The sequence below is a fragment of the Ambystoma mexicanum genome, chromosome 2p (genome assembly GCF_040938575.1).
Source record: "Ambystoma mexicanum isolate Mex_15411 chromosome 2p, UKY_AmexF1_1, whole genome shotgun sequence".
Taxonomy (NCBI): Eukaryota; Metazoa; Chordata; class Amphibia; order Caudata; family Ambystomatidae; genus Ambystoma; species Ambystoma mexicanum.
The window spans coordinates 815621019-815647377 of NC_090923.1; the positions used below are offsets into that span (position 1 = coordinate 815621019).

Here is a 26359-nt window from a genome sequence, read left to right on the forward strand (position 1 = left end):
TGTGACACCCACCGTCCATGTGTGCTAGAAGCATTGGTTAATGAGAGTCTGACGCATGGCACGTCCCTCCTGTGCATCGCTTCCTCCCTGAGGTGCTGCCCCACCCCCACCCTCCTCATCCTCATCGTCAGGTGGTTGCAGTTCAGCGTCAAGGGGCAGGGGCACATTCCGTCAGGGGCACATATTGTGTAGCATTACACATGCCATGACGATCTTTGCCACCTTCTCGTGGTGGTACAGGAGTGCCCCACCAGACCTGCTGAGGCAGCAAAACCGTGCCTTCAAGAGGCCAAATGTCTGCTCAATCACCACACGGGTTTGTGTATGTGCACGATTAAAGTCCTCCTCGTGCCGGTTCTGTGGGTTCCGGACTGGGGTAAGGAGCCACCTCTTCAAGGGATAGCCTGCATCACCTGTATGTGGGCAACAATGTATGTGTCAGTCATGACATCAAAATTCAAATCATGACGTGACACCATGGCATGCATTCATCTCTTTGAGCCCCATTTCCATGCACGAATGGAGTCACACGATGTGACCGCTATATGTGTATTCCTCTTATGGAATGTTTTGCATGCCTTTAACCACTGTATGCAGGGGGGTCCAGTACCTTATGAGTGCCCATTCACTGTGTTAGTACATAGCGGTTGCTTTGGTGATATGGCCGATGTCGATGTGTTATCAATGCTCTCATCATGGCACCATTGCTGTCAGCCTCATGATGACCTCACTGAGTACTTCAAATGTTGTTATGCAATTCATTTGGGCCTCTGTGTCCATTTATTGGTGTTTTGATGTTCATGTCCGTCATGTGGCTCCTTTGTGCGGAGGTATGGTAGACTGCCCTTCCAGTTGATGGTGTTTGGTGCCGTGTATTGGCCGAAATCATTGCATGTAGGTGCATTTATTTGAGTTGGATGTGGTCTGATTTTGTACAGTGCACATGCATTTGGTTGGGTCATGATTGGGACACATCTTCATTCACATGGTGGGGCTGCCTACATCTGGCATTATGTAGTCAGGTGTCAGCTAAAGTCTGGACTGCTTTAGGGTATGAGCTGGCTCCATTACCTCTGCTACTCGCAGCCAGATGAAGTATGCATCCCCCCCCTGTCAGCCAGATGAAGTATGCATCCTTCCCCCCCTGTCAGCCAGATGAAGTATGCATCCTTTCCCCCTGTCCGCAGATGAAGTATGCATCCCCCCCACCCCTGTCAGCCAGGTAAAGCATGCATTGGTACGTCAATCACCTATCCACTTCACAATTCCATGGCCATGACATGAGACTCACCAAGTAGCCAGGATCTCGGCCCTGCATGTCGCTCCATGTAGCGTGGTATTGTGGAGTTTCGCAGGACCATTGAATCATGGGTTGATCCGGGGTATCGGGCACAACAATGTGTGATGATCCTGTTTGAGTCGCATACCATTTGTACGTTAATTGAGTGGTATTGCTTTCGGTTCCGGTACGCTACCTCCATGGCATGTGGGACCACCAAATCCACATGGGTGCAGTCGATGGCACCTATGCAACCAGGTATGCCGGCCAGTGCATGGAAACCCACTTTGGTGTCGGCCATCTCCTGGGCAGTTCGCGGTAAGGTAATGTAGTCGTCTGTGTGCTTGAGGAGGGCATTGAGCACTTGGTTCAGCGTACGTGAGAATAATGGTTGTGAAATGCCATGCAAGTGCCCCACTGTGTGCTGGTAGGTGCCTGTGGCCAGGAAGTGGAGCACGGACACTACCTTCAGTAGGGGGGGGATGGCGATGGGTGCTTCAATCATGCTGACAATGTCGTTGTGTATCATGTCCACGATGGTGGTGATGGTGTCCCGGTCCAAACGGTACAGGGTGTGTATCTGCTCAGCAGTGAGGTTGAATGGACTGGCTCTGATGCGTGGGATTGGGGGCTGCCTGCGTGGTAGCACTGGCTGTGCTGGTGGGGCTTGCTGGCCCTACCTTGCCCTCCTTCTCCTCCTGCATCTCCTGTTTGCTGCCTGTTGTTGTAGTAGTTGTTGTTGCTGTAGTGCTTCCATTGCAATCAGGTCCTCCAGCCCCAACATTGCTAGTCGTATTGGAATCATTGTGGAGTGTGGGAAGGGGTGGGGTGTGCTCCTTTGTACTTGGCCAGTCTGTATTGCCTCCACCTGTGCTGATTGTGTGCACCTGTCACAGCTGGGAACACTGCACATGGCCATTTACGGGTGGTCCGCGAAGGCGGTATTAGCACCATGGCGGTAATGTACTTTACGGCCTTCGCAAGGGCGTTAAGAACATGTCCGCTCGAATCGTGATGTTCCCCAATTTGCGCCATGCCGCTATTTCCAGCATGGGGGGTCGCGTGCCCGCGCCCTTGGTGCTGTTAGCGACACCGTTAACTACGGTGCCGCTAATTGCACTTCCTCGGATCATAATAGGACCTAGCGGTAAGCGATGCCGGTAATCCTTTACCGGCATCGTTTATCACTTACTGCCAGGGTCGTATTGAGGGCCTTAATATTTAGTTCACAAAATTTACTGAAGATGTCTATTCCTGGAGAGTTCTCTATTTTTGTGTGTCATGATCAATGTATGATCATGTTTTGTAATCTGTCAACGTGCCAGTTTTTAATCAAAAAAATATTTTTTATCAGTGCTGCTGATCTAAAACTTTCAAATAAACCAGTACTGAAGGCACGTTTCGGCTATCGGCATTTTGGTTGGCATGAATTTCGGAGCCTTCCTCAGGGCAAGACGGACCTAGAAAGAGTCCGGGAAACAAAAAGGATGCAGATCTATGTATTTGTCAATATAGTGTTTTACCAGCATATATAAGGTATCTCTTACCAAAAAAACATTTTTAAAAGGGGGATTGTGCTGCTTATTTAGGTTTGAAAAAAGGTTTCTACATAATACTCACCCTGTATGTTAAACAGGGGTATGCAGTGGACTTTTTGGTTGCTGGCGACAGGCTTTCCTCTTGGGGATGCGATCTCGAGTCTCGCAATTGCCGTCTTGGATCACAAAGGAGTCCAAGGATAAGGGACTGGAGGGCCCGGAACAGGAAAGAGAAAACAGAGAAAGAGGAAGAGATCATCATGTGGGCCACAACAGCTTGTGCTGTTAGTTATTCTTAGGTACTATGAAAAAGCAACAACCTAAGAGCAGGGGAGCAAATGTGCTGGATGTTTTCAAATGAAAGATTTCCTGGTTGCAGGGTAAGTATTTTGCTTTTTTCTCTAGGAACAGTGTTGTTTCTTAGAGTACACCAGTCTGGACAGAGGTTCCGGCAGAGAGTGGTGTATTTTGCAAGAAAAGGAAGTCTTGTCTTGAAGAAACGTACGGCACTATGCACAGTGATAGACAGGGGAGAGAGAGAAGAGATATAAATAACGGGTGAGAGAAACATTTGTGAAAAGGTCACCAAGTGAGCTGGTGATCATGAACTCCCCAGCCAGAAAAAATGTGGGGAATTAGGGCAGATAAGGAAAAGGAAAATTTAAAAGAAAGGGAGAAAGGAGAGGGAGAAAAGCTAAGATAGAGGGAGAAAAGGGAGGTGGGAGGGGGGTTGGTTCAGTGAGGGGAAAAAAAGGGAAAAGAAAAGGGTGGAGAAAAGAGGGATGAGAAGAGAGAAAAATGAAAGTATATATAAATGTATATATACCTAGCACTCATATGCAGGCTTTCCTCATAGATACAAACGAGTTGAAGCACTGAGTGTTGATTTCGGGCTGGATGTGTGGACGTAACTGTTCGTCAGGGGCATATTGTGTTGTAGCCTGAGGCACACGGGCCAGCCTTGCATGCCCGGTGCAGGGTTTTCTACTGCGAGGCACTCTTCAAATTAGTACGACCTGATAACGGCAATACAAATCAAACCTGGGTGCTATTAACTCAGTTAATACATAAGTAGAAAAACAGTAACTTACAGTGGCACAATCTTTCTTCGCCCTCATAACACAAACTATGCCACTGTGGGCAAACACATCCAAAACAAACAATGGGATTATGAAAATATTGCCAGGATAGCTAGCATATGTCAGAAGAGCTGAGTCAGATTTAACACCCACTCCAGGTATATAGAATGAAAGCACATACCATGTAGACCATTGAAGACAATGTAGAAGGCCGACAGAGAAGTACGATGTTTGGGAGTAAATGGATTCCAGACATTCAGAAGGACACACAATGCCCATCTGGCAAAGGTTAGTTGAAGTCAGTAGAAGAAATGTGTAGGTTTGTTATCAGAGTTACAGCAAACATGTGACTGAACCCACTTACATCCTATGCTATTGATCGTGTTGCTGCTATCATTGTTAGAGCACATCATTGCATAAAAAACCAATCAAAAGGATTAAGCAAAAAAATGAAGCACTATATCAAAGGTGCCCTTTTGATCGCAGGCAGGCTTTCTGGTTCAAGTTGCTTGTGTGTCTGATTTGGTCCTTTTGCAGTCTTGGCACAGGAACCCCTTTCGCACTTATCCACTTCAGTAATGAAAGGGATGTGTACAAATAGGGATTTGACTATATGAAGGAGAGATTAGTATTGGGGTGCATGAAACATCGGCTTTGAGCAAGTATTTGGCTGAATTCCGGCTGAAAAATAGCTATCCGGCTTTGGCTGACTAATTTCTTGTTATTTGGCACCTGCTGAATACTTTTTCTTCTCATTTGAATGCAATGGAACATCTCACGAGTGGCAAACACATAGTACAGATTGCAAAAGGGAATGCATATGTTTGTGTATTGAGAAGTGGTGAGGGTGAGTGAGAGGTAAGTATGGTTTGTTCTTAGTTATATTCGAGGCAAAGCGGCATTGCCCTTCCTAAGAGACCTTTCAGAGATTCACTATGGTTGGAAATCTCTCCGTTCCTCTGTGGGCCTGTCTGCCAGAGAGAGCTGAGACAGATATGCCTGAGGACTCTGTTTACATGGGACATAGGCGGAGAAGTCTGTTCTTTTGGTGAAATTGGTAGAAGGGGAGGGTGTTTGGACATCTGAAGACGTAGTAGCCAGCCTGCCTCTTCTAGGCCCATAGGGCTGAGGATGAGCCAGTTACATGTGAGGCAAGGCCAGCTGTGGATGATGTTATACAACCCATATTGGCTTCTTGAAAGAACATTCTTATTGGGAAATCTCTCGAATAATATTACAGGCCAGACTACCCCAAGAGGAAAAGTGCAAGATGTGAGAGCACTTTTCTGTGTTGTATAGCGAGAGAAAGAGACCATTGTATCTTCTGGTGCTGTGAGAGTTGAAGAATGTAATAGTGAGATGGCTATATAAAATCAACAGTGTCTTGCATACTCTAGTGTGCTTAGCAGGTGAAGGGGTAAGTGTATGTGTAATGGTTCTTAGAGCGTTTAGGCTTTGGAGACTTTCAGTCATGTGAGGACTTCCTACGTAAAGGTATCTCTACTTCAACCCCATCAGCTTGCCTAGGAGAGTCCCCTCCTTGGGGGGTAGAAATAGTCGGGAGATGGTGTCCGCTCACCTCACGTGTAGATTCTGGCTCTTGCCCTGCATGAGCGGACAGAAACCATTTATGCATTTCTGTGTGAGCTGCAAGAAAGATTTGAAACTCACTTTCCAACTCGCAAGAGATTGCAATGTATGTAAAATACAATGGCAACTGCAAATTAGCAAATCCTTTTTGTTCACTGCAACTGTGCATTTAGAGTAGATCTGATTTTGCATATCAAAGGTCCTTCTATATATTTGAATCTTGCATTTTTGTTAATCTCTTGTTTTATGAATTTTATGCTACAAAGAAGGATGACATTTTAATTAAAATGTAGAGAAATACATGAAAAATTGGAACAAATTTAACATTGTGTTTTTTATTTTAAAGTGTATTTTAACAACTATTCTGCCTCATATTAAGCTCTGGGGAATACCTGACAAACAATGCTATTTGGTACACCGCCAAGTAGTGTCCATGATGGATATGCTCACTTGTCTTCCATGGTGCCTGATGCGTCTTTGTTTCTCCTGCCATTACAGATTAGCAGGTTTCTCTGTTGCCAGTGGTGGGACATTTATTTGATGCTTTGGAGTCAATAGTTTAAAATAGAAGGTATGCAGGCCATAAGGCAAGGTCAAAGAAATAATATTATAACACTAGGTACATGCCAAAAGACAGCACACAGGTTAATTCTGGGATAGGGGGGCATATCAAGTTCATACACTTTTGTCTGTGATGTTTCTTCATCTATCTCACAGAACATATTTGGCCGCCACAGTTCATCTATTCATGGCTTCTTCTGCTGTGCTTGTTAATTCAGGTTTGAGAGCCTGGACCAGGAGATGAACAGCTTGATGGGCCGTATCCTGGATGTGAATCAAGCCGTGCAGCAGCTGGTGGACGGAGGCCACCCCAGTGCCTCAGAAGTCCAGGCCTGCCAGGACCATCTGAACAGCAGGTAAGAAAAGAAGCTGTGTGCACCTCTCTGTGTGAATAAAATGCACAGTGAGTTTCATTGCATGCGTTACAATATGTTTTGTCTTCATGGCAACAGGCGGAGAGATAATGTAGTACCCAGGAGTCACCTGAATGTTCACTTTATTTCTGAAGACTTCAGAAGGAGTCTTATGGCCCGGTGCTCAGGGAGTAGGAACCCCACCATCAAATGTCTGGCAGCCCACCTCCCCCTTACCTAATTTTCTTAGAGCATCAATGGTGTCCCAGTTAGGTTTCATGGTGCTCGAGTTTGGAAGGAGCTGAGAATCCAGCACAGAAGAATTTAAAGACAGGATTGCAAACAAAGAAATGCTTGTTGGAATAAGCTACTCACTGGTGGGACAGTTCATTCAAAGACAACATTGTTCACACACAAAGAAGAACTATAGAGAACCCTAAAACCAACTTTTACTCTTGGACCACAATTAACAAATTTGATAGCCTTTAAAGGCCGCTTCGTACCAAAATTGCACATAATTGCAGATTTTGGAAAAAAAGGAATATAGATTTTGCTTATTGGTAAAACATATATTTTACTAATTCATACCAAAGATTGCCTGCATTTGTTGAATTAGAAGGTGTGAGGAATCCATATGGAAAGAAATGTTACCTTCTCTTTCTGGTGCTTCTGGATATATTTGTCTATGCATTTATATAATGCATTTATTTTGGGCATCCATTAAGCCCAGCCTATACCACAAAATGTGACTCTTGGCTCTAGGACAAAAAGGCGTGTGTATCGGGGTGCTAGAGAAGGAAGATTCTTGGCAGCCTGGCGCATGTTTTGTTTTTTGTTGTAAGAGGGTTGTATTTGTTTGTGAAGGTTCCCTGGCATATATGTTTGGGCTAATTGATTGGATGACTGGCAGAAGGCAGTATTTTGTTTCAGTTAGTGTTAATGATTAGTATTTAAACGTGGGGACCAAACAAGCCAAGTAGTTTAGTTTATTTTAATTTAAATGTACTTGTGAAGCGCATTGTACGCCAGAAACGCCATCATGTAGTTGAGGTAATTAAGTCGGCCTGATAAGTAAGTCCATTTCTTAGCTGAGGGTCATGTGATTGGTGGGGGCTGACAGATCCCGCCTCTTCCCCATGTGTGGATGCCTTTCATTCTTGTATACATAGGTGTAGTTCTTGATTTAATAAATCAGTTAATCTGAGGTCCTTCCCTATGTGGCCTATGGGCTGAAATAGGGTTTCCAGCCTCTTGGAGTCAGCCTCAGGCATCACGGCAGCTGGACGGCCTCACCTTCTGACTGCCAATGCCTCCTGATTGTACTCGCCCCTGGACCAGTGTTCACTCGGTACGCATATGTGCAGTGTAATTCCCACTCCTCGCGGATGCCCGTTCTGCTTCAGGCTCTGCAATACACTCTGAGCCTTCCACGCCAATGTTGCACTCACTGAAGAATCCCTCTCCGCAAGCAGGTTAGTGGGGGAGAGCCCAGAGCAAGAAGCCAACCTCTTATGTGTACAGCATCTTGTGTGAACTACGCAGTGAATCGATTTTTGTGAGGTTAACACATCCTTGCACTTCTCTGCTGTCGGTGTGTCGCAGCACAGCAATTTATCTCACTTTTAATGCAATACATTCTTTGGTGGCTCAGATCCTTCCTGTATATGTGACTGGAGAGTGGGTGTTGGGGCCCCTGAGTGAAGACTAAGCAAACCCTGGGAGATCATATTATGCCACATCTACTGTTCTGTAGCTGGTGGCATCATATGGCCTAGGAGATCCCCAGGGAACTCTATAATCTCACCAGTGGTGACTGTAATATATCTACCTGCTTTAGATTGGTAGCTCCTAGTTTTCCCTCTCATGCCGCTAAGCAGGTTTCCCTCTATTAGAAGGATTGTCTACTATAGCAAAAGCACAGTGAGCCTAATTAACTCTTTCCAGGTCTGCCGTGTAAGCCAACAATACTCTACCTCTGTGTCATGTCTATCAACACATTAGACACATCTATCAAAACAAGATCATCGAAATCAAGGTTGCAAGCTCGCGCCTTTGTCTCTAACAACGCGGGACAGGACGCTGCTCCGAAAGTAAGCGGCACGTCGATTTATAAATAAATGAACAATAATGCAGTGGGGGCAGAGAAGAACTGACAAAGACAGTGGAACGGCCCTGTACCAATAATGTACACGTCTCGTACCTCCGTAACATCAAGCTACCAAGCAATTTATGCACAAGCATAACCAACACAGAGGTGCAACTAGAAATGCGCTCTTAAAAGAAAAAAAAAGAAAAGACAGGCAGCTCAATAATATAGCTCCCAAGAAGGAAAGAAAATTACCTTCACAGATAATTCATAACGTCCAGGTCCTACCGAGATTACTGACCAGAGTAAACACAAGACAAGAAATGTTGGGGAAGATATGAGGTTTCCATGTTATTGTGAAGAAATATTTTGTCCTGAAGAAGGCTTTAACACAAGAGATAGACACCAGGGATGGTGCCAAACACTTCTATTTAGCCGAAACATATGCAGGAATATCTATTGGACATTGGAAAGAATGTGTCCAACTATCTGAGAGATGCGAACAACTTTTTTTCTCTTGTTGTGAAATCACTAAATAGAATCTATTGACTAAACAAGAACACAGTTGATATGGTCAAAAGTCAATGTCATGTTCATAAGTGAAACTGTCACGTACTAACCTCATCACTCAGCCCTATTTGGGGCACTCAGATGTATAAGTAGATGTTTGTTGCTAGTTTAGTGTACCTTGTGGAAAGCACACATGACCTAGGCAGATTGTTTTTATTAATATAATGATGTTTTGGGTTTTTTTGAGGCAAGAATAAACTTTGTTTTAATTTGTTCAAGTGACCAGCTTGTTTTGATAAATGTGTCTAATGTGTTGGTAGACATGACACAGAGGTAGAGTACTGCTGGTTTACACGGTGGACCTGGAAAGAGGTAATTAGGCTCAATGTGCTTTTTCTCTAAGTATACCCTTCCCACGCAAAGCCTAATACCCCCTGACCAAAACATTGTGGGCCCTACCCATTAATATTACTTGTCTACTATAGGTCAGGCAACTAGAAGTGATGTCAACCTATGGGTTTGATGTATCCTTTTTTAAGAAGGAAGACCTTGGGAGAACATCTTGAGGACATTTTAAAGTTATCTCTTGATCTTCCGTAGGATGCCATTCCTGCAGCTAAGAGAAGGGACTCTCAGGGTTTTGGGAATGATGGACACTTCTATAAGTATGGTTCTTCCTTCATTTCTGGGGCAAGCACAAGGGATGTTCCTTTTTGTCTTTGTAAACACAGAAGATATGGGCTTGTCTTCAAGGGATTATTTGATGATGAAAGCTAAGGTCTCCCTGGACTGTTGTCTGCTGGCTTCCAGAATCTAGAATGGCTTCTGCTGGTGTGCCTCAACCAAACTGTACTAGAATTCCACAGTCCTCCTGCCCCTGACCCAATAACAGTGGGTCTTGGCTTCTTATATCCCCTCCATGGTTTATGATAAGAAAAAGGACCTGCTAGGCTTACCTCGGGTCCAAGTTATTAACTTTGAAGTAACAAGCAGTCCGGTTCCAGCCCAAGCAAAGCCTTCTTTTCTTCACCCACCAGTTGGTAACTTAAACGTGAGAGTCCTGGTCAGTGAAGGTCTTGGAAGGCAGGCTTTTTGGTGGCTGCATCCTTCATGGATGGATTATGTATTTGCCTTACAACTCTCTGGAGGTAAGTTAAAGGAAGTTTAAAATGGCTTAGGCATTAGTGTTGTCATTGCCTCGTGTCTCAAAGGAAAATAGGATCAATATAAGTGTGGCTCAAAAGTAAAGGTTTGAAAACATATACATCTATTATAGATTGAAATGCCGGTGGGCCATCTTAAGGACAATAGAGCTTAGTAAAGGGTTGTCTTCACAGGGTTTAAACAAGAACGTTTCTGGGTTTTGTAATCCTCCATCCTGGGATCCCTTCCACATGTTATACTCTTGCTTCTCGGTACCCCACAGTCTTGGAGGTTTGAGTACCCTCACACATATTTCTTGGCTCTTCCTCCTCTTGTAGATTTGGGTATTCTGTTACTTTTCCACAACTCCTAGGGGACAGACCTCTCACTCCATTCCGGGGGGCCAAGCTAGGGTTTGGTGACCCCAGCCTAAGGCTCAAAGCTTCCACCAGGCCAGCTGACCCTCTTTACAGAGAGAGTCAAGGTACCTTCCCCACTGCTGGATTTTCTTAGGGTCCTGGTTCTGGACCACTATACCTCACCCATGTTGACCTATTTAACGAGTTGCAACTCTCTCCTGCCTAAGGGGACTTTTCCTCTTCTTCTGTCTCTCCTTCTCTCTCCTCTAGAATGTACTCCTCCTCTTCCTCCTTAAATTACCTCTGCCCTCCTCCAGAATGTTCTTCAACCTCCTTTTGAATGTGCTCCTCCTCTCCCCTTGATGTTAACTACAATCTTGATGTTAACTACAATCTCTGCCTGAATGTCCTTTGCATCTCGTTGTCTGTGCCCTTTCTTCCTCACTCTCCTTTCCTAGCTTTTTCGCCAGCAACCTCTCTCTTTCTGATGTTACTCCTCAGAGCTTCTCCCTGTTCTCCACCTTACTCTTTCTCTTTCTCCTTCTATCTCCCTACACCCCCTACCTCCTACTGTGCATCAATCCCCTTCTTTTTACATCTCAAACTCTCACCAACGCTCTTTTTCAACACACCCACCATCTTCTCGAAAAGTTTGCATGTTATATAAAGGTCCTCTCTGCCCCCAGGGGTTGCCGGTGCTTAACCACATTCAGGTGTGGGTCATTTTTAGTCTCTGGATTCAATTGTGAAAACTTTGTTTGTGAGTTTTTCATTGTTCTGGTAGCTCCGCCCCTTGGTTCGCAGAGATGCAGCCCAAGCCTTGATCAAAGCTGGTCACCAACTTGGTACTCAACTCTGCATGTGCTTGGAGCAAGGCTGCTACTGTGAAGCAACATGGTTTGTGCCCATGCTTCATGCTCGCAACAAACAAGCATTTCAGAAATTTAGAGAGGAAGTGGCAACTTTCAAAAGAATACTTAAACAACATCAGTCTGCTCATGAAAAGAAACTGTAAAGGCAAAAACGACTTCTATGGCCATAAAATCGCTGCAGCTTCTAATACATCCAAACTGTTCTTTGCAGTAGTAAATGAGCTCTGTAGTGAGTCAATGTCTCTATTATTACACCCACTCAAAGCTTGGCTGATCAGCTAGCTTTGTACTTTACTGGCAAGACAGCGAAAAGTAGATCAGTGCTTAACCACACCCTTTTAAGCGATCCCCTTTCACAACCTGGTCTCAAACATTGGAAGTCGCTATCTAATAGCATCTTTGATTCTTTTACTGTATTCGGTAGCCATGATATTAATCATTTATTGACATCAGCTAAAGGTTCTGGGTTCCCCTTAGATGTTGTTCTAGCAGAAATCGCCCGGGATATAAGCCCAGTCTTTGCAGACAAAATAGTTTCTCTTTTTAATGCCTCACTTTCCAAAGGCATTATTCTCACTATCTGGAAACCTTCAGTCAACACATCTCTGTTGAAAAAGCCCTCCCTGGATCCTGTCCAATTACTGAACCATTACCCAACTATCTTTTCTTTTTAAACAACTAGAGAGGGCTGTTGTTTCTCAATGGCAACATTTCATTGAAAGTGCAAAATCTTATAGACAGTGCACAGTTAGGCTTCAGCACTGAACTTGTTACTATACCAGTCTTAGACCATTTAAGACATAAAGGTGACAAAAATTAAACTAGTGCCTTCATTTTGTTGGATCTGTCGTTGATGTTTGACACCGTCAACCACCAAATATTGCTTGAGGGGCTTATAACATAGAAATACATTGCATTGTGATTAACTGGATTAAAGCCTTTTTTAACAATCATACCCAACTGATACATTTAGGGCCATTCTTCTCTCAATCTCATCCTTTTGAATATGGAGTTCTCCAGGGTTCAGCTTTATCACATCTTCTGTTTAATTTATATCTTTGACCTTTAATGGAAGCTTTACACCATGCTGGTTTGACCTTTTTTTATCTGCGCAGATGACACTCAGACATTGGTGAACCTTAAAGAGACTGACAACAATGTGTCTGTCAAGGTCTTTTGGCAGTCAAGGTTTGGATGAACGCAAACCTTCTGAAAATAAATCCTGACAAATCAGAAATTCAGTTTTAAACAACAAAAACACTTGGACACCATCTTGCTAACCCAGCACCTTTGTCCAATGTCCTAGTCCAAGGGCAGAGGTCACCAATCTTGGTATTATCCTAGACAACAAGCAAACTCAAGTCACAGCAGTAACACAAACGTGTCACTTCATAATTAAGAAAATACAAAGAACGTCATCCTTCCTTATTGTTCTCTGACCAGGAGCTTGTAATGAATTATTTAGTCTCATCTCGTTCAGACATTTAACGATGGAATTTATCTAGGCCTCCCAAATCAATTTTTAACCAAATGCAGGAACCATGAGCATATTACTGGATCATTTTTGAACATATGTGCCTGGTGTATTTGTATAATACATTAGTAAGACAAAGGAATCTTTTTCTTTAGAGTTAGAAGTTCCGAAAGAAGACTAGTTCATTGTGTAATATATGGATGGTTATTACACATTGCTCATAAAGCCCTCACCAAACATTATATAGGTATGTAGGAGTCCTTGAGTGTGCCTGAGGGAACGCTGGGCGATCCGCCATATACCACACCTGCTGGTTGCATCAAGGAGCTGGTGGATTCCCCTGAATCCCAGAGATCCCCTGTCCCCATCCATTTTCTCTCCAGAGTGGATTCTGTCACAGCATATAATAAGTAGCTGTGCTCAGAGTACAGTAACTACATAACATCTGTTCTTGGAACTATTTTAAGGTTCATATTATCCTGCATCTTGCCAAACATGAGCTCATAAGCATGAGGCAGCATGTGTATAGGTGTAATCCGTCTTCCCAAACTAACCTTAGTTCCTTTTGAGATGGTATGCAAATATATGGATATAGGAAATTAGGTTGATGTTAAATGCTTACATTTTACAGATATTTGCCATGATAATGCATTTGCCATAGTGCCATACACAAGGTTGCATTTCTAACTAAATAACATGACGATTGGTGATCAAGTAGGCACTTTTACGGTGTACGATATATAGTAAAGTTCCATTACGGGCCATAATGGGGTAGCATGGATTTTAAGATATTCATAGGATACCAGTGTGTGGGGTATTGTTGTAATCTTTTCTGATACAGATCTGAGGGGGCCAGTAAGTGCAGAGCAAGACACGCTAATATCACATGAGCTGTGGCTAGCCTGGAACTTGATTGGGCATGGTTTAACCAGAAAATGACATGTCAATGTATTCAGCTGAAGATATCGCACATGCTACTGCGTCAAATAAAATAAAAAGCTGTGCATTAAATAGTGTAATGGAAGGCTTGAGATATGATGGGAAACTAAACGAGTTGTATTTTTGTAAAAAAAAAAGAGTGCAGGGAGGGATCTGATTAACCAGAAAGAGTGGGTGCATTCACAAGGCTTGGGGGCAGCAAAGAACTGCTTCAGATGCAGAAGGGTACAGCGAAACCATATAGCCAACATTTGAGGTTGGATGGAAATAGGTTCAATCACAGTCATAGAAAAAGATGCTTCACAGTATAGAGTTTGAAGGTCGTTGGTACATGTAACTTCTTTAAGTGATTTAAATCATTGCTTGATAAGCCCTTACAGAGAGGTGACATTGATGGGTGCTGCTTATTGCTAGAAAATGCCATCCCAGTCTTGTAAAGGATACTGTTGTTCGTGATATTTGGTATCTGGAAACCATCTTTTGACTTCATTTGGTGGAACAAGATTGGCAAAGGCTGCAATGAGGTCTTATTGTTTGCCTTGCTACGGATCATCACCAAATAACCACCCAGATTCATGCAGTTGAAAAGGAATGTTGACCTTGATGGACCTGCTGTCATTTTACAACTATAAAAAATGGTGGAGCACATGTATTGGTATTGTTCCATGCACTCATTGCCCTTTTTCTCAGAGTAAATACTCTTGCAAATGTGCTGTAACCCCTGATGTACTACATCATGACCTTCATGCAAGTGCCTTTATGTTAACTAGTGCTTACTTCATGTAGTCTCTTCTTCTCCTTAATGGCTATATCATATTCCTTTCTTTACTGTATACATGCTTACAAAAAAAGGGGGTGAGGTGGAGATGCGCTAAACACTATATAAATAAGGGACACTAGTAGTACAGTTGATGCTTTAATTGTAGCAGGAACAGCCGACGCGTGTTTCGACACACAGGTCGTTTTCAAGGCACAGGCAAACCAAATATATCGAAAATATATCGGCCGTGATGGCCGTAACCAATATATAGCCTCGCACTGCTGCAGCACCTCCAGCTGTCACAGGCTGCGCAGGACAGGAAAGTAGCTGCTTTCACGGCACGGACTCAATTTCTGAATGTGACATCAGCGTGATACTTACAACGTCCTGTTCTTTGTGGGATTACCCATCATCGACTTTTTCGATATATTTGGTTTGCCTGTGCCTTGAAAACGACCTGTGTGCCGAAACACGTGTCGGCTGTTCCTGCTACAATTAAAGCATCAACTGTACTACTAGTGTCCCTTATTTATATAGTGTTTAGCGCATCTCCACCTCACCCCCTTTTTTTGTATACGATTTTCAGTACCAGCCAGGGTGGACTGGTTGGCGCAGGTGGTAATGCAGCTCACACTTCCAATTCCTTATTTTTGACTGAATTATTAACATAATCAGTGAACACCAGCGCACAGACCTCTATGCGTTAATCCACATTTCCTGTTTTACATGTATACATGCTTACCTCACCCAATATCCGGTCACATAACCATTTACCTTTTCGAATTCCCTGTTTACAATTGGAATTTATCCTTTTGGAGATGTGCCCACCGCCGGAATAGGCTATGATGTAATAAGCAGAGCACTGTCTGCGAAAACTTCAGTATACTCTTGGGAGAGGAAGTAATACAATTGCTCGCCAACATTATGCAAGTAAAATGTTTTAATAACATTGGATAGGTATGACACTAGTGTGTCAACTAACTGTTATCAATGTACAAAATTGTTTTGAAATACTTTTTGCAGAGTCTAGCCTTCTGTGATGCTGAAACTAACTAAATAGACATATGGTGGATTGTACTTACTGTCGAGATACACAGTCAGTTTAAGGCTGCCATCTTAATCAGCAATAACTGGAATTTCAATTAGCACCCTCGGCGAGTGTGTCTGCCAATCAGGTTGCTCCAAACCCAGGCTGAATCTCACGATCCAAGCCATGAACATGCCGCATGTTACACGCATCTGCCCTTCTGTGAGCCAAAGCCTGTCCGTCGCCCTCTGTCCCGACCCCTACTTTCTGCCTATCCCCCGCCTGGCCCATCCTCCTTTGCCCACAACCAACCCCAGAGTCCAACACCCCTGCTTCCTAACATTTGTGCGGCTCTCTTCAGCCGCTGGCCGCTGGCTCCACCGCCTCCTCTGCCAAATGTAAGAGAAGCTTAGAGAAGAATCCACCTTTCCTTTCCATGGCAACCAGTCACTTTCTCCTCTCTCCACCAGCAGAGGCGAGCCTGTGGCACTTTTTATTATTATTGCTATTAGCAACCCTGCAGGTATCCCCTTGTGTGCTAATAGCCATAATCATGCATTTAGGGGCTTGACTGGTCGGTAATGGCTCGCTTTGCTCGGCCCTATAACTTGGGCTCCGGGGCCGGTATAGGCAGTGAAGCCCTCAACACATGATTGTTGCTAATACAGCAACAAATATTCATAAAATATCATAAGGTACATAGCAAATGTCATGAATGATTTATGTTTTTTGAAATTCCAGTAATTGCTGATTAAGGCAGTGCCTTTAAATTGACTTTGTCTGTTTAGTTTGTTTTAGCAGCACAGAAGGCTACATACACCCTGCACTGAAGATTGTTTAAAAAACATGTTGTACATTGATGATAGAATACACATTTACTAATTCATAAGTGCCTCTTCTTAACAGACTGCAATGATTTTCACTTTTTCCGTCATACTGTTCTCTGCTTTACATGCAATGTTCCACGTCATATAAAAAGTAAACAGAGCTGAATGTTTTACAACAGAAACATTGTTATACGTAGGAAAATCATTATGCTCTGTTAAGAATTTGCACGTATGCCATGATAAATGAGTAGGTATATCATTCAATTTTTGCAAATCACTTTTTCATTTTTACTTTTTGATATTTCATGAAACAATAGCTACTTAAAATTTCAGTAATTGTTGATTGAGACGGCACCCTTAAATTGAGTGTGTATCTGGACGAAAGATATAATCCACTGCAAGTCTATTTAGAAGTCAAAATATTGCCATGCTTAAATGTTTGGAGTTAATGACATATGTGATAACAAATGGAAGTCAAGAGTGAGGTAAGAAGAGAAGTAGAACTCTCATGTTTTTACCGAGCCAGCACATTTCCTTATAAATTATATACAAAGTATGCATTACTTTTAAATGTTCCATGTTTTACACTTAAGGTGTCCCTTCCTTCTTCACCCTCACTGCGCCTTGAGAAGATTTTTGTCTATTTTCCCTTCATTCGAGTTTATTCTTCATACTGGTGGGTTTGGCTCAGAACTGAAAGGGCTCAGCAACTCTGGCTGCCTCCTGAAGCATGCTTTTAATCCCCAGTTGTGATTTCTCCTGACCTTGTTTCTTTGGGAACAAGTAACCAGAACTGCTAGACCCAGCAACTGCTGCTGCTTCAGAGAGCAGGTATGCATTTTCTGTCTTGTTGGCAGCGAGGATACTGGGCTATTAATCAAAAGCTAAACCACAAATCCTCATTGCAACAGCAACCCACGGGAGCTGGTCTCTTACTGATTAAACAAGCTTTTGTCCAACACGCATTGTGGCCTATGACATATTGTATGAATATGTTAATTGAACCTTTCTTACAATGTTTATATATGATTAGTACCCAGCCAGGGGTGTGTGGCAACCTTCCAGCCAATGGGAAGGCTCATAATGGGGTTTTTACCACACAGTAAAGATCCTGCCCCAAGTCTCCTCAGAGCAGGAGGCATCCATATTCCCTCGCTGTGAATCAGGAAAGTGCGCTCCCCTGCGTCCTCTTCCCCCACCCTGAATCCCCTTTTCCACATATGCAATCCCCCTACCCCACTTACCTTGTGCTGCTGTGTCCCTCGCTGTTCCGGGAACAGTAGTGTTCCCGGCACGTCTCTAACTCAGGAACGGCCGGAATGGAAAGGGAGAAGGGACTATGTGTAGTTCCCTTCTCCTCGGTCCATGGCAGCCATCTTTTTTTGTAGTTTCTTTCAAGTTGAGAAACAGTTAACACGCCATTACTCAACTTGAGAAAAATACACTATTAGTACCCTGGTACAATGTGCCAGGGTACTAATAGCAATATAACCCTTACACAACATCCATATCCACCAACAGGCCGATTACTCATAGCTCTATCTCAAGATCGACACCATCAAGGACATCCACAGGCTGAAAACCTGCCTCTAGCTGATCCAGACTTGAAAGTCCAGTGCATACTCGAAGCTCAACCACTCCAAGACTGAATTCCTACTCCCCACCAACACCACCAAACACCCAGACATACAGTCCTGGCTATCGACCATGAACCCTTAAGGCTTCACACCCGAGCTCACCTCTTGCACCAATTCCCTCGGATTCCACATCGACACACATCTCTCCTTCAAGATACACATAGCTAAGAAAACTCAGACAGCTTGGCATCAGCTCTCCCTTCTGTGGAAAGTCAAGCCCTTCCTCCTTCTGAACAGCTTTAGACCCACTGTTCAAGCACGGGTCCTGTCCCACCTGGATGGGGGCAATGCCCTTCTTGAAGGGCTCCCGTTGTCCTCCTGTGTGCCCCTGAGATGTGTCTGGCACACGGCTGCACACCTCTTCAAGGGTCTACGCAGATATGACCACATCACTCCCACCCTAATCGTCCTTCACTGGCTGCCACTGCACGCACAAATCACCTTTAAGTCTTCCTGACTCATCTATAAGGCAGTCACCCTCACGTCACCCAGCTAACTCGCAGAGAAACTCAGCATCTCCGGCGGACAGTGCACCACCAGAAGCCAGGACACGTGCAGACTTGAAATACAATACTGCAAAAAGGAAAGGACCAGAAAACACAGTGTTCTATGCCAAGGCCCCAAGACTATGGAGCCTCCTCCTGTCAGCATCAGACTTGCTCCTACAATTCAGAAAAGAACTCAAGACCCGCCTATTCAAGGAGTCTCTTTTCCTCAACACCTAGGCCATCACGTCGCCCCATGCCACTTGACTCGCTAGACGCTGTCTGTCCCTCTCCTCCCTGCCCCCCTGTACAGCTGTACCCCTTCTGTGCCACTCCGTAGCCTATCCCCCCTCTGTATATCTTTTCTGTTGTTATCTCGGAAAAGTGCTCTGTTATGCATCTGTACTGTTGTATACCTCTGTAAAGCACTACTTTGTTTCTCGAAGCTAGGTCTGTGCTCCATAAATACCATGATAATAGTAATAATAATAATTTAAAAAGAAAGAGGGGCATGCTCACTGAATCCCCTGGCTAGTGGACCCAATACACATCTATAGTGGTCACGGCCAATGGCCATGTCTAGTGGCCTGGTAGTGTTGTAAAATATACAGTGGGCATGGCCAAAAGGCTGTGACCTTTGGCCATTGCCAAAGGCTATGGCTTATGGCCTGGTAATGTTGTAAAATATACAGTGGGCATGGCCAAAAGGCTGTGACCTTTGGCCATTGCCAAAGGCTATGGCTTATGGCCTGGTAATGTTGTAAAATATACAGTGGACACGGCCGAAGTTCATTGGCATTGGCACAGAAAAAAACAATGGTGTAATTAAAGCCTTGAAATTCACTGAGAAAACTTTAATTAAAGTTTAATTAAGTTGACCAGATTTATCACAACAAAACTCCTGAAATTCTAGTGTCCTGGTAGTGTTGTAAAATATGCAGTTGGCACAGCTGAAGGCCGTTGCCACTAGCCATGGCCGAATGTTGTCAAATATACAGTGGCCATGTATTGTTGTAAAATATGTAGTGGACACGGCCGAAGGCCATGGCTAGTGGCTTGGTAGTGTTGCAAAATATACACTGGCCATGGCTGAAAGATGTGTTCTTCGGCCCTGTCTAGTGGACCCAGTACACATGTATTGGCTATTGCCAAAGGCCATGGCTAGTGGCCTGGTAGTATTGTAAAATATAGTGTGCACGGCCAAAGATGTGTTCTTCGGCCCTGTCTAGTGGACCCAGTACACATGTATTGGCTATTGCCAAAAGCAATGGCTAGTGACCTGGTAATGTTGTAAAATATACATTGGACACGGCCAAAAGACGTGGCCACTGGCCAGGGTCGAAGGCCAGGGCTAGTGGACTGGTAATGTTGCAAAATATACAGTGCACACGGCCGAAAGGCCATAGCCAGTGCCGTGGAAAAAGACTACGGTATAACAAAAACCTTGAAATTCCATGAAAAAAAGTTAGTTAACGTTTAGTTAAGTTGACCCGATATATAGCAACAAAATCCCTGAAGTTCAGTGCATTTGGAAAGTCAGAACTGGCTTAACTCTGCATGTTTCTGTTGATGTCGCCCATTATGCTATGTCCCCCATGTTTTTGTGAATCCCTTCTCTAACAATATATATGTGCTCTTGGGCTTTGCAACGGGAACTCGCCGAGTTAAGCCGGTCATGACTTTCTAAATGTGCTGAATTTCAGGGGTTTTGTTGCAATAAATCTGGACAACTTAACTAAACTTTAGCTCAAGTTTTTTCTATGATATATATAGATATATTTCCGATGTTCTTACTTAAAAAAAACAGCATCAATATTTTTGAACCCTGACAGGATGGCAATTGGCATTTCAGCAACTTCTAAATCCAGGGCCAGTGTATTTCTCTCAAAGCAAGGCTTGGCCCATTTTCCCAAGTGACTTTCAAGACACTGCAATACTTATAGTTGCATTGACAAATGATCCCCTAAATTCCTCCTAGAGAAATTGAACCACTACAGTCCTGGACGCTCCTTTCACTACCCAAATTCCACTCAACTTTCCCAAAACAGTGCAACTTCTAAGGTTGAGGTGGTTTTGAAGTTCAGGACTCTAAGATTGGAATGGGGTTCCCCTGTGCCATCTGGGTTACACCTGCCCTTCAAGCAAATCCCTCAAGTCAACTGCTACAATCAATGTGCTTTCCCTTCTTCATTCGGGAAACTGCCAGTTTGCAGTGCTGCACAATGGAGGTCTCTGGATCTTTCATTCTGGAGTTCCCCGTCACTACAAGCAGGGCAATGCAAAGTAACTGCATACTTTAAAAAGCAAATACTAAACTGATTACTTCCTTTCTTTAACTGATTATAGCATGCATGTTTATGGTTTGAAAGACTTAAAAAAATGTATTTGTATTTATTTTTACTTATATAGCGCTTTACACCAAAGCGCTGCACATTTTAACAACAATATATATATGACAATAACTTTTAACAGTAACGGTAGAAGCAATTTACAATAGAGAATCAAATCAACAAAACAATAAGTAGAGCAATTAACTGGATAGGAGAAGAGTAGTGTAGTAGAAGTGAGAGGGAGAGGGGGAGGGGAAAAGGAGGAGAGGAGAGGTAGATGATCAAGGAGATAAGGCAAGGTGGGAGGGGAGCAGGAAGGGGGAAGGGAATTCATGGCGGGGAATGGAGAAGGAGAGATTTGATGGAAGTTCGGAATGTGGAAAAGGTAGAGATAGAGCGGAGTGAGAGAGGTAGGGAGTTCCAGTGTAGAGGGGCTAGGAGATGGAAGGAGTGGAAACGGGATGTGGCACAAGGGGAAGGAGGAACAGTGAGAAGGAAGTGGTCAGCAGAGCGAAGGGGGCGGGAGGGAGTGTAGAAGGAGAGGAGGGAGGAGAGAAAAGGGGCAGCAAGACCATGGAGAGATTTAAAGACTAGGCAGAGAAATTGAAATTTAAGTTGGGAGTGAAAGGGAAGCCAGCCAAGGGAGGAAAGGGAGGCAGAGATGGAGTCACGGGGGGAGAGGGTGCGGATGGCAGAGTGGTAGATAGATTTAAGGGGGGCGAGATGTGAAGTAGGTAGTCCAAAGAGTAAGGAGGAGCAGTAGAAGAGGCGAGAGAAGATAAGGGAGGAGATTAAGAGTTTGGTAGAATGGAAAGTGAGGGAGGGGCGGACTTTGCGAATATTAAAGAGATGGAAGTGATAGGCACGAGATGTGAGAGAGATGTGATGGGAAAAGGTGAGAGAGGAGTCAAAATGAAAACCTAGGTTGCGAGCGTGGTCAGAGATGGGGAGATTAGAAGGGGGGAAAATGAATGAAAGGACAAGGAGAGGGAGGGGGAAGAGAGTTGGAGGGGAAGAAAACTACTTCAGTTTTATCAGTGTTAAGGGAAAGGAAGCGAGAAGACATCCAATTTTATATTGCAGTAAGGCAGGAGGAGAGTTTAAGGTGGAGATCAGTAGAGAAGGAAGAGAAGGAGAGGAAGAGTTGAGTATCATCGGCGTAGAAATGGTGTGAAATGCCAAATGAGGAGATAACTGGGGCAAGGAGGGAGGTATATAGTGAGAAAAGGAAAGGGCCAAGTACTGAACCTTGGGGTACTCCGTATTGCAGAGGTTGGGTAGGAGAGGAGCGGCCTCCCCAGGAAACAGTAAAAGAGCGGGAGGAGAGGTAAGAGGAAAGCCAGTTAAGAACATAGCCTTTGAATCCAAAGGCAGAAAGAGTGTTGAGAAGAAGGGGGTGATCAACAGTGTCGAAGGCAGCAGAGAGGTCTAGAAGAATAAGGACAGAGGATTGCTTTGAGTGTCGTGCTGAGAGGAGGGAGTTAAGGATGTAAGTGAGGGCAGTTTCAGGAGAGTGTTTAGGACGGAAGCCAGATTGAGAGGGAGGAAGGAGAGAGAGATTGGTGACAAAGGTTGAGAGTTGCGAGTCGGCCAGGTGCTCAAGAAGTTTAGAGAGGAATGGGAGAAGTGAGATAGGACGGAGGTTGGAGGTGAGCAGGGGGTCAGCAGAAGGTTTCTTCAGAATAGGAATGATAGTGGCATGTTTGAAAGCAGAGGGGAAGATAGCAGAGGAATGTCAGGTGTTGAAGAAAGAAGTTAAGTAAGGAATAAGAAGAGGGTAGATCTTAGGTATAAGGAGGGAAGGGAAAGGGTCAGTAGGAGCGGACGAGGGGTGGGCTTTAGAGAGGAGGATGGAAACGTCAGAAGGGGAGACAGGGGAGAAGTCAGTCATGTAGGTAGAGAGGGAGAAGGGGGGGGGATAAGACGAGGAATAGATTTTTTGCCGAAGGGCAAGGATCTTGGAAGAGAAGAAGTTTGCAAAGTCAGAGGGAGAAAGCGTGGAAGAGGTTGAGGGATCAGGGGTGGGAGGAAAGAGAAGACGTGAGAGAGTTTGGAAGATGCGGCGAGGGTGGGAGGCATGGGATTGGAGAAGGTTGGAGTAGTAGGAGCGTTTAGCTGAGGAGAGGCAAGAGTCATAAAGAGAGTGGTAAGAGAAATATGAGGTTTGGTTGGATAGCGAAGGAGATTTGAGCCAGAGTCTCTCAAGACGTCGGAGGAGACGCAGCATGGTGAGAAGTTGAGGAGAGAGCCAAGGTTGAGAGGGTTTCCGGGTTGGATGGAAGAAGGAAAGGGGGTGAAGTAGATCAAGAGAGGAGGAGATAGAGGAGAAAAGAGTAGAAAGTGCCTCATTGGCCGATAGTGAAGAGAAATCTTGGAGAGAGGGGAGAGATGAAGAGCAAGTGTCGAGGAAAAAGGGAGTGATCGAAATTGCGAAGGTCGCGTCGTGAAAAGATGGAGGGGGAAGGCTTAGGAGAAGAAGGGTTGGGGAGGGGAGAAAGTCAGAAGGACAGTAAAGCATGATCAGAGAGATAGATTGGAAGTGTGGAGACAGTGAAAGAGGGGTAGCAAGAGTTGAAGATAAGGTCAAGAGTAGAGCCAGAGGAGTGAGTGGGAGAGGAAGGAAGAGCAGAATGGGGAAGGAGTCAAGGATGGATGAAAGGGGAGAGGATTGAGGGGGAGAAGGGAGGTGAAGATAAAAGTCGCCAAGTACAGTAAGAGGAGAGGGAGAGGGAGAGATGAGAGAAAGGAGATGATCGAGGTCATCATAGATGATTAGAAGGGAGTTGGGGTGAGGAGAGGAAAAGGATTTGTAAAGGAATTCAAAGGAAGGGAAAGACAGAAGAGATGGGGGGAGGAAGGGGGAAGGTATTTAGGATCGAAGAGGAGGCCAGTACCTCCGCCAAGCCAGAAGGGCGCGAGATATGAGAAAAGGAGGAGGTAGTGGTGGAGAGGGAAGCAGGGACAGTGGTGTTGTGAGGAGGGATCCAGGTTTCAGTTAGACATAGGAAATGAAGGTTGAGACGAAAGAACATGTCTAAAACTGCTGTGGTTTTATTGCAGAGGGATCTGGCGTTCCAGAGAGCAATGTTCATGAGGCTGGAGGGTTGAACAGAGGGGTGGTATAGAATATTAGGGCAGAGAGAGGGGGTATGTGGACAATGGGTAGGGTGGAGGCCGGGATTAGGGAAGGGAATGGACATGAGGAGGAAGGAGAAGGTGAGTAGGAGAGGAAGTGGAAAGCGGGGTGAGGGAAGGAGGTGAGGGGAGGGGAGATGAGGGCTGAGGGAAAGGGATATGGCAGGGCGCATTACAGAGGGAAACAAGAGACGAGAGGTGATGGGCTAAGTAGGTAGGGGAGGCTGAGCACGGGACCTGTAAGGAGGAACTGGTCGATGGACTGGGGCCTGTGGAGGGGGGGTGTGTAGAAAACCAGTGGGCCAGAAGAGGAGGCCTGGTAGTAACGGGGATCAGGGGTCCAGAAGGGGACGGGCCGAGGAGAAGGGGGCTGGCAGGCTGGAAACCCCTGTTAGCAAGGGCAGAGGCTCAGGCGAAGAGACCAGGCAGGTCGGGGAGCGAGATGGAATAGCTCCCTCCATCACTCACAGGCAGCCCCGGCCGAGGAGAAGGGGGCTGAGGAACAGTGGGCACCCACCTCAGAACTCTGGAAGCCTGGGCCAGATGAAGAGGGCAGGCTGGCTGGCAGTCGATCGGAGTCCAAATACACAGCGGAGCCGGAAGACACACCGAACGGAGACCACTCCCTCAGTAGAATGCTGGGTGCCCAGGCCCGACGAAAAGGGCAGGCTGGTTGGTGGGCCGGCTGGCGCAGAAGTGGGGCCCAGAGGATACAGGAAGCACAGGCACAACGAGGAGGGCGGGCTGGCAGAAAGACCGAAGGCCCCGCAGGCAGCAGAGCGGGAAGACACCAGAGAGAGAAAGCAACAGGCCGCCCGGTGGTCAGGTTCAGGAGTCACTGAGGAGCAGTGCAGAACCTTGAAACACGAACCTGGTGAACCAACTCCTGGATAATTGGAGTGCCTGCAAATGGAAGGACAATGAACATGGAGTGTTTTGTGGCAGGCTTAGACAAGGAAACCCTCCATAATCTCACATTCGCCCAGCATTTGATGGTAGAGAGGGCACACCACTCCCAGGTGCTGGACCAAGGCCTGGTAATGCACCACGGACAGTAATAGTCTGTATTCTTATCATAGAGCTCAAGATCTACTGTTAAAGGATGTGAGATAGAGAGGGGAGCTCCAATATGGCTATGATAAAGTTTTTTTTATAAACCCTGTCTTCTTAACATCGGTTCAAATGGCGCACACATCATTCATCGGTCTTAAGAAACGTTTGCAGCAGACAAATCCAATTAGCTATGATGTTTCCTGCAAAACCTATCCTTCACTACAGAGACATGGTTGACATCTTCCCATCTCTGGAGGACATGTAATATTTCTCTAATCCGATGTACCGTTGCCCAACTCCACCAATCATTGCCTTTCTTGACGCACATCTCCCCGTACTTCTTTACCTATTGAAAATAGGTGGCAGATGGCTTAGCAGTATAGAAATACTACTGAATATCCCAGTAATGCTGTGCCTACTATTCTTTTTATTGTGCTGTTTAGGCAGCCACAGTTTCACCCCATTCATGTCTAGCCTATCTTCTAAGTTGCTTAAGGGGGTTGAGTTTGGGTTCGGTATTGGTCCGGCTTTGTTTGAGTTCACCATAAGTGTTGGGGTGGAGGGATATGGTTGAAACACTTTCAAAATGCCTTGACTTAGTATTTTGCCTGTATGTTATGGCATTCAATATGATCTAAATATGATTAGGCATGTTCTGTAGAGGGGTATATAACCCAATCAAAGCACATACGTTTCTGGCACAAATAGAAAGAAATAGAAAGTTAAGGGCCCAGACTCATGATTCTTCAAAAAACACATCTGCTGAGCTTTGTAGGGCTGAATTTGGCTAAACACTGGGACAAGCAAATTGTGTATGCACTTTTGACCCCAATCTACGGTAGTCATCACTCTAATTCCCCATGCTCAAGCTTTCCAGTGTGTAAAAACGGATTTGTTCTGTTTTGAAGGTGCCTCAAACTTCAGGGGGCCCTTAATGCAGGATATAATTCATATTTAAGCAATATGCCCCCGAGCCTCAACGCAAGCCCCAGGGCATTACCGGGAATTGTAATGAGCCCCCACCCCCCCCCCCATGAGCGGCTTATTGCTATTAGTACTCCGGCCTGTTAGACCGGGGTATTAATAGTTTTTTTTTCAGTTTTCAGATGCTCTGGCATTCAGCCCCTGAAAAAAGGAAATAAAAAAAAGATGCCTGCCATGGAACGGGATAGGTAGTCCGTTCTCCCTTTTCCATGGTGGCCATTCATAAGAGTACAAAAAAGTAAACAAAGAAGATGGTCGCCATGGAGCGGGAGATGGGACGACACGTAGTCCCATCTCCCGTTCCATGGCAGCCACTAAAGAGGGAGAAAAAAAGTAAA

At 44.9% G+C, this 26359-nt stretch overlaps 1 protein-coding gene across 3 annotated transcripts in view; it reads left to right on the top strand.

Moving 5' to 3' along the window:
• SPTBN4 (spectrin beta, non-erythrocytic 4) overlaps window positions 1-26359 on the top strand; it is a 1591326-nt gene that overhangs the window by 849162 nt on the left and 715805 nt on the right. For all 3 annotated transcript variants that reach the window (XM_069644494.1, XM_069644495.1, XM_069644496.1), the window contains one exon: window positions 6266-6403. In XM_069644494.1, the coding sequence (XP_069500595.1) occupies window positions 6266-6403 (138 nt within the window). The remainder of the gene's footprint in view (window positions 1-6265; window positions 6404-26359) is intronic.